Genomic DNA, 15,403 nt, shown 5'->3' on the forward strand with positions numbered 1-15,403 from the left:
TGTGAACAAGAATATAAAGACTAAAGACTTGTTTTACCAGGAGGGTGTGACATCAAGGGAATTGTAACAAATGGATATCACTCCATAACGTTGTGTACATAATGTTCATTCTTTCCTATAATATACAGTTGAGGCACCTTTATATAATGTAATTTATATTACCCTTGGCCGGCCTACCGTATGTGTATTTTGTTTGTCTGTTTATTTTACTTTTCTCACTTTTAATGTTGTTGTTTACATGGTTGTTGTAGCAACAGTTGTGGTAAAGCACACGAAGAAGAAGATTCAGGCTAACAGTTTTTAATAAACTCCAAAAACAAAATCCAAGAACAGGTAATCAAAGTAAACACAACCTTAAAACAAACGAGACCGGACAAATGAGAACCGAAAAGACTGCAAATAAAAGGCAAATGAGGGTAATAATGACAAACACCTGTGATCATTAAATTAATCTCCATGACAACTTAGAAGTGGTGGGATTGGGAAAACTGGTCAAAGGAAATCGGGAAACGAATGAAAACTTGCTAAAAGTTAATGAAAATGAAACTAAGACAAAAATTACTGAATGTCTGTGACAGTTGTATACATTTGTGCTTTTGTTGATAAACCTAAAATTAATAATAATAATAATCATTATGCTATGTTGCCCCACGCATCGCATGCAAATGCACGTCTCGAATGAATGAATGAATGAATGGGGTTTTATAGCATAATTTACTTTAGCTGATTAATTAATAATTCAGGGGCAGCCAAAATTACAATGTGAAATCATTAATATTTATTTAGGCTACAAGTAAATCTTCTAATTAAGAAGCTATTTCCATACTGTATTGAACTGAACTGTACATATGTAGCCTATCTTTGGGGGGCATTTACACGACACCTTTTTTAACATAATTATTTCTGGGTATACCCAAAATACACACACACGTAATTATTTGAAAACATTTATTCAGCATTTACGTCCCTGACACACGTACATCACGGAGACATCTATTTGATGTGCGTGTTTGCATTTCGAAGACACATTTTTTTCATGTTTGTTTGCTCATCTGCAATACGTCTAAAGGACGTTTCCTGTCAGATGTCAAAACTTTTAGCATGTCTATAAGATGTTCATGATTTAGAATGTATGTAAAACTGGCATCTTAAAGACGTCTGTCAGATGTTAGTAAACAGCATCTGCTTTCCTAATGAAGTGATCTTTAACAGACGTGCTATCGGGAACGCCGCAGACAGTCACGTGATTCAGCGGCTCCCACAACGCGGAAGTAAACAGAGTGGACGCTCTATGCGTTAATGAAACATCTATGTCAGTGCAGCATTTACGCGAGTCAACGTGTTTACAGCAACCTGGAAAAACAAATAGACAATCAAGATAACAGGTCAGAGATTACAGCTTGTTTCAGGGTGTGTTGTCCTCGGAGCTCAGCCGGTGTTGTTTAGCGTGTGTCTTGCGGTCAGAGGCCCTGTGTGCGCAGATGCTCCTGCATATCAGATGAGCTCACACACACACACACACGCTGCTGGAGTGCTTATCTGTCTTCACACACGTCAAGCATTACTCCGGGATTACCTGCATGTGTAGGGCCATCATATAATGTGTGCAATGCCATTACCGGTCAATACAGGACTGCATTTTCTACAGAGTGGAACTGCATTTTCCAGACAGTCCTGGACAAACCGGGATCACTGATTCTGGATGAGTGAACTGACGATGCATGTGCGAACATGACTGACATTCAACTTTACACCACGAGAAACAAGTGCACAGTCTTCTGCTGACTATATTTTGGACAAAATAATATGAGCTCAGAAAACCAACAGGACACATTTTTCTAGATTTTCTGAAGAACTAAACAGCAAAAGACGCCAATATGAGAATCTTCAGGACCTTGATGAAGGCTGCGTCTATTTCCAAGCAAATCGACTTTTACTCCAGATTCTCTCCTTCTCCTCTCTCTATGAAACAGTTCATAGATTTTGGTAAGTCTGGAATCAAGTAGATACAATTTAATATGTGAACAGAACAGTAAAGTAGGCTATCTAACATGATTCAATCCTACAGTGGAGTAGAATCGAGAGACAATAAAAACAAAAGTTTGAATATTTAATCCCTGTTCTATTTGTGTAATTTTAAGTAGATTATAATAGAATGATAGGTGGGGAAAGTATCATGTGATGATGGTATTTGATATAAATAACAGTAATTTTACATATACTATGGTATTGTTGGATTACCATATCTATATGTCTTTATATCATGGTGTTTACGTTGCATTAGGCAGGGGTTTTCTGGGCCCCTTGTTCAGTTTATTGGACCCCCAAGCACCCGTAACTCTGGGAATCCTGTACTCAGTCCCACCTTTATCAATTAAATGGTGAAATTACCAAATGATGATTATGTTTTCTGTCTTTCTGTACACATTTTTCTCTTCAGGTTCAGAGAACGCGTGTGAGAAAACGTCATTCACGTTTCTAAGGCAGGAGCTTCCTGTCAGGCTGGCAAATATTTTGAAGGAAATCGATTTATTGCCTGATAACCTACTGAGAACTCCTTCAGTGCACCTGGTGCAGAGCTGGTCAGTGCGAATACATGCGTGTAGTGCTATTATTGGGATATGTTTGCAAATCTGAGCTACATTTTTTTTGGTTGTGTTGCATCTCTGCAGGTACATGCAAAGTTTCCAGGATATACTTGAGTTCAAGGACAGGAATATGGATGATCAAACAGTCACACAAGAGTAAGAGAAACATCAAATACCCTGCAGTAGAGGTCTTCTCTGGTCCTAAGATCTAAGACCCCAGTCATTTCACACCCAAACCCAATGTGCGTAATGGAGTTTAAAACGAGACAAAAGTTATGACAGAGTCCGCATCCGGCTCAAAAATATATTTCCAAAAATAAAGATGAGTGGTGACTTTTTCAACCAGATATGACCAATTAGAAACACACGGTAGGTTTGGGGTGGGCGATATGACCAAAATCTTATCAGTAATTTTATTTGCAAGGAAATTTATATTTATATTAATATTAATAAGCACTCATTGTTAAATGAGTGTTTAGTTGGAGCTGCTGCATGCACCAATGTCAAGAAGGGATTGATTATTTACATAGAAGCACGAATTTACAGAGAAGTGGGGATGATAATAATAATGTTATAGAATTATTGATACGTATTTGTTTTAAGTAGTAAAATATTGCTAAATGCTCAAAATGAAAAACAAAAGGATGGCATTTTTTAAAGTCCCCCAGTGGTGAAAATCCAGCTTTTAATGTTGTTTATATGTCTGTGTGGGGTTTTTAATATGCTTTAAGACAAACCATGTGTAAATTCATAAGTCGACACCATTGCTGAGTATTTTCTCCTTAAAACGGCAGTGAACCAAAGACAGTCTCAAAAACACGCTTTTGAAACCGCTGGCGTTTCTGACGTCACAAACTACCTTGTAACCAATCAGATCAACGTGTGATCGTCAACCAGTGGATCTCTGAGCTGAGCTGAGTGAGTGGAGGCGGGGCTCATTTGCATATTCATAAACCACGTATACTAAATGAGGCAAGGGTGTCGAGTTACATTCAAGCTATGTAACTCGATGAAGAAATTGCTTAAATATGTCATTTTGGTGATCAAAGATGAGTTTTAAGGGATAAAATGGTTGACTACAGGGGGACTTTTATATTAGATTATAAACATTATTTATTCCCAAAGGGGGAAATTCGCACAATACATTTATTTAAAATAATTTTTTTATACAAAAGTTTTGGACCGACCTGAACCCTCCCAGGTCCAAGTGGACCCGTGAAGACCTCTACCTTCCAGCTCTGCTTGTGCTTACAAATACACACACTTTTACACACATAAACACACACCTCTGTTGTTTTAGCTTCACAGATGCTGTGATTAAGATCAGAAACCGCCACAATGATGTAGTTCCCACCATGGCTCAAGGAGTGGTGGAGTACAAGGAGACCTACGGCACCGACCCAATCACCAGCCAGAACATGCAGTACTTCCTGGACCGCTTCTACATGAGCAGGATTTCAATCAGAATGCTCCTGAACCAGCACAGTGAGACACACACTCTTCTAGTGCTGTAGTTTATAATAGAGCCCATTATGGACAGCAGAAATGTAAAGTCAGTTGAATGGGATCCTGGAATGTTCACTCGTAGTGTCGTTTGGTTTAGCGACTGGCGTGTTTACGGTTTCACAGCCATCAGTGCCCCACATTTCTGAATCTCATTCATTGATCGCCACCCTTTTATGTCAATATGTCAATAACATGATGATGTCTGTGTGTTTTCAGCGCTTCTGTTTGGGGGAAAGGTGCGTGTCAATCCTGCTCATCCCAAACAGATCGGCAGCATCGACCCGAACTGTCTCGTCACTGATGTGGTCAAAGGTGACCGGGATTTTTCTTTCATATAAACATTTTGCAATAGTTTCAAATATTTTATTTGTGGGGTAATGACTCAAATAAGCATGAATTAAATTGAGTACAGCAAATGCTACCGTGATGGATGAATACTTAAATGTAGGAAAACAATTTAGATAATATCATTTTTATACAGCAACTAATAAAAATCTAATGAGAAACATCACTGAGAATTGAAATTTGCCTAATTGTTATGAAAATAATATCAATGCAAAAAAACTAAATAATCCTAAATTAGACTTGTTCATTCAAATAGATGTGATCTTTGAGTTTTGGCAAGATACCATGGCATAACATTATATATATATACATTGTAGACTTCATTAAGGAAATCTAGTTCATTTTTGAGTATTTTTAGGTGAAATTTGATCAAAATGTCTTACCACCCAAAGCATTGCATTGACAAGCACCACCCACATTTCTTCAGTATATGTAAAAATCTACTTTTCTAATCAACATTCAAACATTCTTTTCTTTTTTAGATGCGTATGAAAATGCCCAAAACCTGTGTGACCGGTATTACATGAGCTCACCTGAGGTAGTACTGGAAGAATTTAATGGTAACTTTCTGCTGCACACGCATGTCATGTGACTGCATTCATGATCGGTAAATGCTTCAGCATTCCGCACGGATGATCGGAAGTGTGACTGCTGTTTCTCATGTGTTTCCTCTGCAGTTAAAGGACCGGATAAACCCATTGTTGTGGTGTATGTGCCGTCTCATCTGTACCACATGGTGTTTGAGCTCTGTAAGGTGCTGTACATCGTTTTACATCTCTGAAGTGTTGATGTGTGTGTTGAGTGAAGAATTGAGTTGTGCGGCGTGTGCCTGGTTTCCTGTGGTGTGAATGGCTTTGCTCTTTAGATGTGCAGCAGTGCTGAGCTATAAATATGTTGTGTGACTCCTGCAGAATGCCATGCGCGCTACCATGGAACTTTATGAAGATGCCATGGAATATCCCCCGGTGCACATCCAGATCGTCCTCGGACACGAAGACTTGACCGTCAAGGTACGGACAGACTGGCTGTGCTCAAATCTGTGGTAACGCCTCACCTCGACTTATTAAAGGAGTGGTTCGCTTCAGAATTATAAAATTTCCTGATAATTTACTCTCCCCCACGTCACCCAAGATGTTCATGTCTTTCTTTCTTCAGTTTGAAAAGAAATGATTGTTTTTGAGGAAAACATTCCAGGATTTTTCTCCATATAGTGACTTCAATGAAACCAAATGTGAGTTTCAGTGCAGCTTCAAAGTCTCGACACGATCCCAGCCGAGGAATAAGAGTCTTAAAGCTGAACAGCCAGTTAGAGTCAATCACTTCTTAAGGTGATGATACACAGGGCAACTTTTTGAGCAATGTTGCTGGGCAATCTTGCCAATCGATTGTTGCTTGGGCACTTTCCCATTGAAAATGGCCAATAAATATATATCTGGGTAATTTAGATCGGTCATGGGCCCTGTGTCTCATCTGGTTGCCCGTTGACGGCAACATTGCCCAAAATGTTGCCCTGTGTATCATCACCTTTAGACCTTCTTCATAACTCCAGGACATTACCAGATTCCTCACATATTTCATCCAAACATTACCATCCAAAATTTGGTGTCAGTAAAAAAATGTTAGTACTTTAATTTGGCAAGTATGCATTAAATTGTTCAAAAGTGACAGTAAATGCTTTTTAAAATGTTTCAATAGATTTTTATTTTAAATAAATGCTGTTCTTTTGAACTTTCTGTGCATCAAAATATATTTTTTTCACAAAAATATAAAGCAGGCATTGATTTTCAACATTGATAATAATCAGAAGTGTTTCTTGAGCAGCAAATCAGCATATCAGAATGATTTCTGAAGGATCATGTGACTGAAGACTGGAGTAATGATGCTGAAAATTACATTTTACAATTATTAATATAAATTCGTTAAATGATTAGCGCGTTTAACTCGCCAGTTCAATTATACAACAGTACACTAAATAAGTAGTTAATATTGTGTTATATTTTAGACATAATATTGTCTGTTTTTGTTCAGTTTTACCAACGAGTTTTGCCAGAACTGTGGTGTGTCTTCCAAACAACACACAGCAGTGTTTCATCACTGAATGAATCCATGTTTTCAACTAATAGGGTGAACAAATGATTCAGTGGCCATTCAAAAGAGCCATTTACTTCATTCATGAATGAATCAGCTGAATGAATGAATGACATTTACCGCCACCTACTGGCAGTTTTAGTGTCTTATTTAGAGTCTCATTTCATTAAAAACAAAAAAACACATTTCCATATTAAGAAAAACCTACTAAAGGGATAGTTCACCCAAAATTCTGTCATCATTTATGATTCATGATCTTTTGCAGAACATAAAAGATGTTTTAGTTTTGGTCACCATTGACTTCCATTGTATCTTCTTTTATGTTTCACAGAAGTCAGTCAGTCGTATAGATTTGAAACCACATAAGGGTGCACTTATTGACAGAATCCTTGATCGCTGATTGGCTATTAAACGATAAAAACTAAGTTTAATGTGATTCATGATCACAGACTCTCATCTTGCTCTGTCATAGGTCAGTGATCGTGGAGGCGGAGTTCCACTGAGGAAGATTGACAGGTTGTTCACGTACACCTACTCCACTGCTCCTCGTCCTCAGATGGACACGTCTCGAGCCACTCCTCTGGTCAGTATGAGACATATAACCCAGTCCGCAATCTTTCAGGTTCATTTCTTATGGTTAGAAAGTTACGGATGTAGGACGTTCGAGCCTGCATTTCTCGATCACGATCTCTTGCCTTCATTATTCAGGGTGGCCGCGGGTCCTTAAAAAGTCTTAAAATGTCTTAAATAAAGTTTTCCTAATAAAAGACCTTAAAAAGTATTAAAATGTCTTAAATTCAGATTCGATAGGTCTTAAATATTTCTGGTAACGTTACCGCAAAAATGTCTCCAGTCTGACGGACCTAATGTCCGTCAAATAAGCAGTGAAGCATCGAATCGCCAGAATGATTCAGATTTTATTACATAAACAGCTATTGATAATGATAATGTAGGCTTTTTCTGGTAACGCTGTTGAGGCTCGCGCTGCTTGTCTCTGTGTCTGTCATAGATTTTAAAGGAAGAAATCAAAACAAATGAGCATAACGGCAAACAAAGAAACATACTGAGGTAAAAATGAGGATGGTTCTGTTTTATTTCATTTAATGTAAGTGGCGATTGATAGCCTATAGTTGATAATAATATAGGCCTACCTAATGTATACGGTAACAATGTTGCGCTGTTGAGGCTCGCGCAGTTATTTATAACATAGTTAAGAAACCATAAATAGCTAGGCTACACACGACCAGAGAGCTGTTTTCCTGAATGCCATCAAGATTGAAACCGAGACTGATTTCATTACAGTTCAATAAACAAATAGTTAAAATTAAGTCACTTACATTTTAGACGCAATGACTGTTTTTGTTCTGTTTCAGCAGCGAAAATAGTTACAAACAAAGATTGCGCATCTCACAGCAACACTTGTTGCAGCAGCATTACTGAATGATTCAGCGTTTTGAACGAATCGGTTGAGTCAAAGAATCAATTACCCATTCATAAACTGCCTCATTCTGAATAAATCAGCCGTTTGAACGAATCGTTTGAATGAATGACTCAATGACTCGCTCATTAAGACGGTCGCCTGCCGCCTCCTACTGGCGGTTTAGTTTCATAAAGTATCATCTTTTCAACATTCCTTATTTGTATATTCAAAAATATTTAAAATAATCCAATTTAATACAGTTATAATTTTTCAATGTAAATTGTTTAATTTGATTAACAGCCTAGTGTCTTATTATTTTAATTGAATATATTGATCAAATTTAAGAATTTGAAATGAAAGATGAAGCATACATTTAATAAAATTAGGGGAAAAATGCCTTTTTATAAAAGTTACAAAAAATAGTGCTTTCAAACAGTGATGTAATGAAATATTGACAATTTAAGTTTGAAGGGAGTAAAGCCTCTGTTTAGGCTATTAAGTAAATGTAATTTTGCCAAAAGAAGAACTTTTATTTTAAATAAATGTTCCTTTTAAATCAGGCTACTTCAGTGTGATATTTTACCATATTATCATGCTTAACACTGATCATTTAAATAATTGTAATGTGATGATCAGATGCAGATATCTAAATCAAAGAATTTGGGTGGTTTGCGGGTGGACTATCTATTTTTATTAGTGGATTTGGATGACTCAAAGTGCACCAGATTAATGAATTTATCTTTAAAAATGTACAAAATTTTCTTCCGGGGGGGCATGCATACATGTACTACAAGTACCAAGCACCACCCACAAAAATAATGTGGGAAACACATTAGGCCATATGATGATCTACAAAAAAATACAAATTTAATTATCTTATTATTAAAATACATTATTAGGATTTTACCACCTACGCCTCATTTTGAGCCAGGAAAAACCCTGAGTAACATAACATGACAGGAGCTATTTTGCTGAATATTCTCACGATTGCAAATGTTACATTGATTTTAGTTCAATAAACAAGTAATGATTATTAAATTATTTCAATTACTTAGCTTAAATATTACATATACGCATGTAATATATTGTGTATTTCCATCACAGGTTTGGTCTTAAATTTTATTTAAAGTGGCATTAAAAAGGTCTTAAAAAGTCTTAAATTTAACTTGTTTATATCTGTAGACACCCTGATTATTTCCTGCCCCGTCTCAACTTTTCGATCACTAAAAATGGCAAAGGCATTGTTTTGAATGACATATTTCCTGTACAGTCTTAAATGAGACGTTGAAGCAAAAGTAAAAGTTTGTTGTGTTGATGGCATGTGTTGTGTCGTGGTCTCAGGCTGGCTTTGGTTACGGGCTGCCCCTCTCCAAACTTTACGCCAGATATTTCCAGGGTGACCTGAAGCTCTACTCTATGGAGGGATACGGCACAGATGCCGTCATTTACATTAGAGTGAGTAACTCTTGAAAACTGTATTTCATCCACTCAAAATGATATATTTATTTTCATTATTATTATTACAGAAAATTAATTCTATTTTAAGTCCATTCAGATGCTTTGCATTTCTTGTTAATTATGAAATATGACATTCTTTTTACTGTAATGCAAAATAACAATTCTCATCACAGTAATATGGGGAAAAAACTAAAACATTGTTTTACAGTAATGAGAATGTGATGAGAAAAATATCTTGACACATTACACTGAGAATTTGAAAAAAATGGGAAGCCTCTACCGATATGTTTAATTGTTACAATCTAAAACGGTTCTAAAATAATTAAAAAAAATTTTTTTTAAATAAATATTGCATTTATTATAAAACACAGTAATTATAAAATGATTATTATTTAGATTATAAAAATATATATTCACTACCATTCAAAAGTTTGGGGTTGGTAAGATTTACGTTTATTTTATTTTTTTAAAGAAATTAATGTTTTATTCAGCAAGGATGCATTCAATTGATCAAAAGTGACTGTAAAGACATTTACTAACATTGTTACAAAAAATATTTCTATTCATCAAAGAATACTGAAAAAATATCAAGCAGTACAACAATTTTTTAACACTGAATGATTTCTGAAGAATCATGTGACACTGAAGACTGGAATAATATATATAGAAATAAAAAAAACTATTCAAAATAGAAAAGAGTTTTTAAATATTAACATTTCACAATATTGCTGTTTTACTGTATTTTTGATCAAATAAATGCAGCCTTGGTGAACAAGTTACTTATTTTAGAAAAAATAAAAAATTCTAACCAACCCCAAACATTTTAATGGATCATGTATGATAAAAATAATACATATTATTATTATTATTATTATTATTATTATTAAAATATTACAATTTAAGAACTGGACATGTTTTTGTTAGGTTCACCCACATGACCAGCTTTTTTTTTCTGAAATAAGAGTGGTTGATTTATTTTCTTTTTCACTCCTGAATTCCATTCATAATACCGTGTTGTTTTGATTCCTGAAGGCTTTGTCCACCGAGTCCATCGAGAGGCTTCCCGTTTACAACAAATCCGCCTGGAAACATTACAAAACCATCCACGAGGCCGACGACTGGTGTGTTCCCAGCAAAGAGCCCAAAGACATGACCACCTTCCGCAGCGCCTAGACTCGTCCAGCGCATCTGCCCTTCATGTCACATGCCAGTGTTAGAAGTTAGCACAGGTGTTGCTAGTGCCATCACATCCCAGATAGACGATAATGCAGTTGCTGTTCTGGTGTATGTTGAGTGTGTATTACTTTTGAGTGAGATCCAGTGTGCGTTTTCTTGCTTCTATATTTGAATGTGTTAGTCAGTATTTATTATCCTTCATCATGAGATGGACTGTAATGTTGATCATTGTTTAAAATGTTGGCACCAGCATAACTGGGACTTCACATTCCACACACAGTCCCACGTGTTACGTTGTTTTCAGAGACGATGAAAAGATCGAAAGGTCTAAAAAAAAAGATGCTTTTTTTTTTTTTTTTTTAAGAAACTGAGTGTAGCGTGAATAGTTTAAAGTGTTAAATGCTTCTCACCACCAGAAAATGTTAAGCTTCAGCCAAGTAACAATTCAGGCACTTAAGTGACAAAACGCATGTTTGTGTGAATTGTGTGCTTCTCTTGATGGGTTTAAACCATAGACTGTAAAAAATAGGTTTAAACAAGTGTTAAGCTGTTTGAAACTCACTCTGTTCATTGTCAATAAAGGACTGAGTTTAATTCCAGTGGCCTCTACTGGAGACGGACTGGAACTGCAGCCTCATTTCAAATGGATTGGACGCTTTAATATGTCTGTCATTGCGCTTCCCTGCACGTGCTTTTCTCATAATATCGAACTTTTTTTTGCCACTTTTGCAATAAGTTAGTCAACGATTGATTTGAGGATTTTTAGTGGATGTGAAGTCAGTTCATGCAGGTTTTCTTACAGAGTTACTAAAAATGAATCACATACCACAGTGTCAGAATGCATTTTTCTTTTTTCAATATTTTAAAGGTTTATGTTTTTGTTTTAAAGCAACATCGTGAACAAAAAGCTGAGAAAATCATGGTTTTGCCTAAAACTACTTTTTTTTTCTTACTATGAAAGTGGGGTCCATCAACTGTTTGGTTACAGACATTCTTCAAAATGTCTTGTAGAGCAAAAGAAAGAAATTCATACAGGGTTGAAACAATTTGAGGGTGAGTAAATGACAATTTTATGACAGCAATCACTAAGTTAAGTGGTCTAATGGTATAAATATATATATATATGCATGTATATATTATATACTGTATATTGTCTGTGCAAGGCGTAGGACCCTTAAATGTTCGTCCAATCATTGCATTCGGTCCGAACCACCTACTCTCACAGACATCACACGTCATCAGAGCGTCTCATGCTATGCAGAGTTAGACAGGCGTCAGTCACCGAGAGCCACGAACGAAACCGCAGCCGTCTTTTACAGTTCCTCCTGAACCAAACAACCAGCTTATGCTGAGTTCACACCATAACTACTGTAATCTGGAGGAGATGGAAACCCCTGATGTTAAACTCGGAGCGGTTTGTGACTCAAATTTATATGTTTTAATGGCAACACTGAAATGAATCTACAGCAGTCTGGTGGTACAAGAGCTCTTTAAGCTGTTTATGCTCATTATTATTGTAATGTTATGTGCTTTGAGACATGAGGTAGATTAACGCCGTCTCTCGTGACGCTTTTGTTTGCTCCTGCTGTACGTGTTCATGTGTTTTAAAGGAGACGTGACTTTGGAGACGCTCTGAAGGGAGGGTGCGATCTTTTGCTTTCAAAGCTAACTCGCTAAATTGCTAGCCTCTCCAAAAATTGCCTACCCTACCTTTAATAGGTAACTGAGCTGTGACTGAAAAGGCTTTCTAAATTGATCATTTTAAATCAAATCATTTTGAATTGAACACACACAGTCTTTTCTACGAGAGGTGAAAGCATTTATTTAGCAGTTTATGCGCTTTGTACCAGATAGAAAGCTTGATTTTGTCTTACAGTCTTTGTGTCCAAAATCATCTATTTTACAAGGTAGAAAAATATAACCACAGGACACAGAATCATGATGACATGAGCACAGGTGGCAAGCTTACAATCATGATAATCCAGTATTCATTACATCCTTTGTTATTAGTGAAATTCAATCTGGGTGATGGCAACTAATAAAACGATGCTATATTTTGTAACAATTAAGTATTTTTGCACCACATCCATAACATAAAAAGCAGTAACCGTCCAAATAAAAACAACCAACAGTATGTATTTATCAAGATTAGATGTACAAACACCTTTCACTGAGTTTCACTCTCTGCTTTTCAGAATTAGCAAAATGGTTTTAACCAACAAGCTATTCTACTTAGTAGAAAATGTGTACAAAAGTTAATGTCTTTTCCTTAAAGCTATGCTAATAGTCGTGTATAAAATATTTCATTTGTACATTTATAAACCATGTTCCCCTTTGTTATAGTAAAAAATATAGTGCTCAATATCACTCGACTGTACAAGTTTCCAGCAAAAAGTACTAAAAATACAACATGAAATCTTTTTAAAAGCACTATCCGTGCCACAATGTTAGTGGCGAAGTTGTGAAAATAGGCATCTAAATATTTATATATCCCTTAGTGAGTGTTTTTAAAGCCCCTAGAGTGGTTTCATAAAATACAATTAAAACTAATAAAAGTTTTGGTCTGCTATACATTGGACAGCCATATTCATCGTCTCACAAGCTAGCCTAGTAGAAAAATCACGGCAAAAAAATCATTTTCTTATCAGTATTTTGTCTTGATTTCATATTCTCTGAAAAGAAAGAGAATATCAATTAAATGTATTTTTCTTCACTGGCAAATTAACAAAATGTAGCTAAATTTAGTTAGCTTCTTATGCATTTATCTTGTTTTAGGAGGTTTCGATTTTTAACGGTAAAAAGACAAAAATACTGTTTAAAAAATATATTTTTTTTAACAGTGAAGGCAACAGGCCCAAAAATGGGTAGAGTCTGTAAACGCTTTTCTTATTAAATTCACTACCTCTAGATGAACATTCTGCTCATATTTGTGTGTGAAGATGTTCTCATAAGCAGCTTCATTAGTGTTTACGCACAGGTTATTACTGACCGTACTCCATATGTGAGGATATTCACTGACAGTGACTCCTTTAGAACGGCGTGTGTGTGTGTGTGTGTGTGTGTGTGTGTTGAAGGAAGTGGTCCCAGTCTGCCGCTGGAGTGTGCCGAACATGAAGGAGAGCAGATATCGACATCATCTTCAGCAGAGCGAGTCAGTGCTGGCGGGCAGGCGTCCGCTGCGTCTGGCCTCTTTCTCACGCTTTTCCCGCTGTTTCTCCATCTTCTCCTGCGCTTTCTTCATCTCCTTCAGCTTCTTCTTGATGATGGCGCGATCGTTCTGACTGGACACACCCAGAGCCTGTGGGAGAGCGTTTCAAAAACACACAAGCGAATCAGCAGACGACAGTGGCATGAGGCATTTACGGCTGGCGATATACAACTAAGCACCGTCTTTAATGTTGAAGTGATATTAATGCATATTTTAAATCTGCATTTTGAAATAAAAAGAAAGTGCACCAGGCCTTCACTGGCAAGCACAGCTGTCAATCATGACGTTACACCCCGTTTTAATAGCATCAAATAACCAACTAAACTAAAACCAAACTTATTGGAAAACACTTGACTAACACTTGAACATACGCCAACATGATAACTACCTAAAATGACAAAAAATTGCATTTTTGTAATTTGACTCATCCCACGGGATTACATGAAGAGGGCGGGTTTATGAGCTATACTTTAGCCAGCCACCAGGGGGAGATCTTTCTAAAAGATTGTGCTTTCCTTTTTGCATGCATATCATAGACTATGAAGCCAAAATATCCCTAAAATAATTTCATGTCACTATTGTTAAGGGTGGGTGATATACTGGTTAAAGGGATAGCTCACCCAAAAATGAAAATTAGCCCATGATTTTCTCACCCTGAAGTCATGAGGTGGGTTAATAACGAGGTAAGAGATTATGATTGGCTAAGGCAGAGTCATGTGTTTCATGGTAGCCAATCAGAGCCAGTGTTTTTACACACATGCCAGCACACGTGCCACACACACACACACACACACCAGCTAAACAAAGATTCGATGAAGCCGCAGAGATGGCGAGTCAGGAGCAATCCGATGAAAAGTTGCCATTTTCAAGGTGGAGATATAAGCACTAGCCTACTTCAAATTCATTGATCTACTGTGAGATACGCGGGTTCTTTAGGGACACCAAATCTGTAGCCCCGTCTTAGCTCTGAACAGGCTGCGATGTAATTTGGAATGTGTGTGTGTGTGTGTGTGTGTGTGTGTGTGTGTGTGTGTGTGTGTGTGTGTGTGTGAGAGTGTGTGTGTGTGTGTGTGAGTGTGTGAGTGTGTGAGAGAGAGAGAGAGAGAGAGAGAGAGAGAGAGAGAGAGAGGGGCGCGGGCGCGATCGAAAAGGCGCAAAGTGTTTACATTTGTGTGTGTGTGTGTGAGGCGCAGACGCGATCGAGCAGTGGAAACATAAAAACATACTCCGTAATTTTGTTTATGGAAATTCAAACGGCAAAGTGTTTAAGTTACTGCTAATTAAAATTAAGGAAAACATCTATGCCTTTACTTTATTAATACAACTTTTAATAAAAAGTTGAGAGAGGTTGATTTAATTTGCTAGAGTTAAATGCACTTTATATGGTGTAACTGTTTACTTTTCTTACAAAGATAATGCTTGAAGTGCAGAATAAACCTCTTGCTGTCTGTCGACATGCAATAAATATCGAAAGTTATGTACAAACACCTGTTTGTTCTACTCATTTCAACTGACTTGTGAAAACTGCAAAAAAAAAAAAATCCAAATTCTTTGACATAGCAACTTTTTTTTTACAGTAACGCAAATAGTTACTTTCCCTTGTAACGAGTTACT

The 15,403-nt window shown here is 36.7% G+C and overlaps 2 protein-coding genes across 3 annotated transcripts in view; one reads left to right on the plus strand and one right to left on the minus strand.

Annotated features, from left to right (window-relative positions):
- Window positions 1–1,200: 1,200 nt before the first annotated feature.
- pdk1 (pyruvate dehydrogenase kinase, isozyme 1) lies at window positions 1,201–10,879 on the plus strand. The gene is made up of 11 exons (XM_081368439.1): window positions 1,201–1,986; window positions 2,441–2,582; window positions 2,673–2,744; window positions 3,889–4,073; window positions 4,311–4,406; window positions 4,922–4,999; window positions 5,117–5,193; window positions 5,351–5,449; window positions 7,000–7,110; window positions 9,289–9,402; window positions 10,438–10,879. Exons 1-11 carry the CDS (start codon window positions 1,878–1,880, stop codon window positions 10,576–10,578), a joined length of 1,224 nt encoding a protein of 407 aa, XP_081224565.1. The 5' UTR covers window positions 1,201–1,877; the 3' UTR covers window positions 10,579–10,879.
- Window positions 10,880–12,382: 1,503 nt separating this feature from the next.
- ppp1r9ala (protein phosphatase 1 regulatory subunit 9A-like A) overlaps window positions 12,383–15,403 on the minus strand; it is a 56,109-nt gene continuing 53,088 nt past the window's right edge. For both annotated transcript variants that reach the window (XM_081368441.1, XM_081368440.1), the window contains one exon: window positions 12,383–13,879. In XM_081368441.1, coding sequence (XP_081224567.1) covers window positions 13,721–13,879 — 159 coding nt within the window. In that variant the 3' untranslated portion in view covers window positions 12,383–13,720. The remainder of the gene's footprint in view (window positions 13,880–15,403) is intronic.

The sequence above is a fragment of the Scardinius erythrophthalmus genome (genome assembly GCF_964197995.2).
Source record: "Scardinius erythrophthalmus genome assembly, chromosome: 6".
Taxonomy (NCBI): domain Eukaryota; kingdom Metazoa; phylum Chordata; class Actinopteri; order Cypriniformes; family Leuciscidae; genus Scardinius; species Scardinius erythrophthalmus.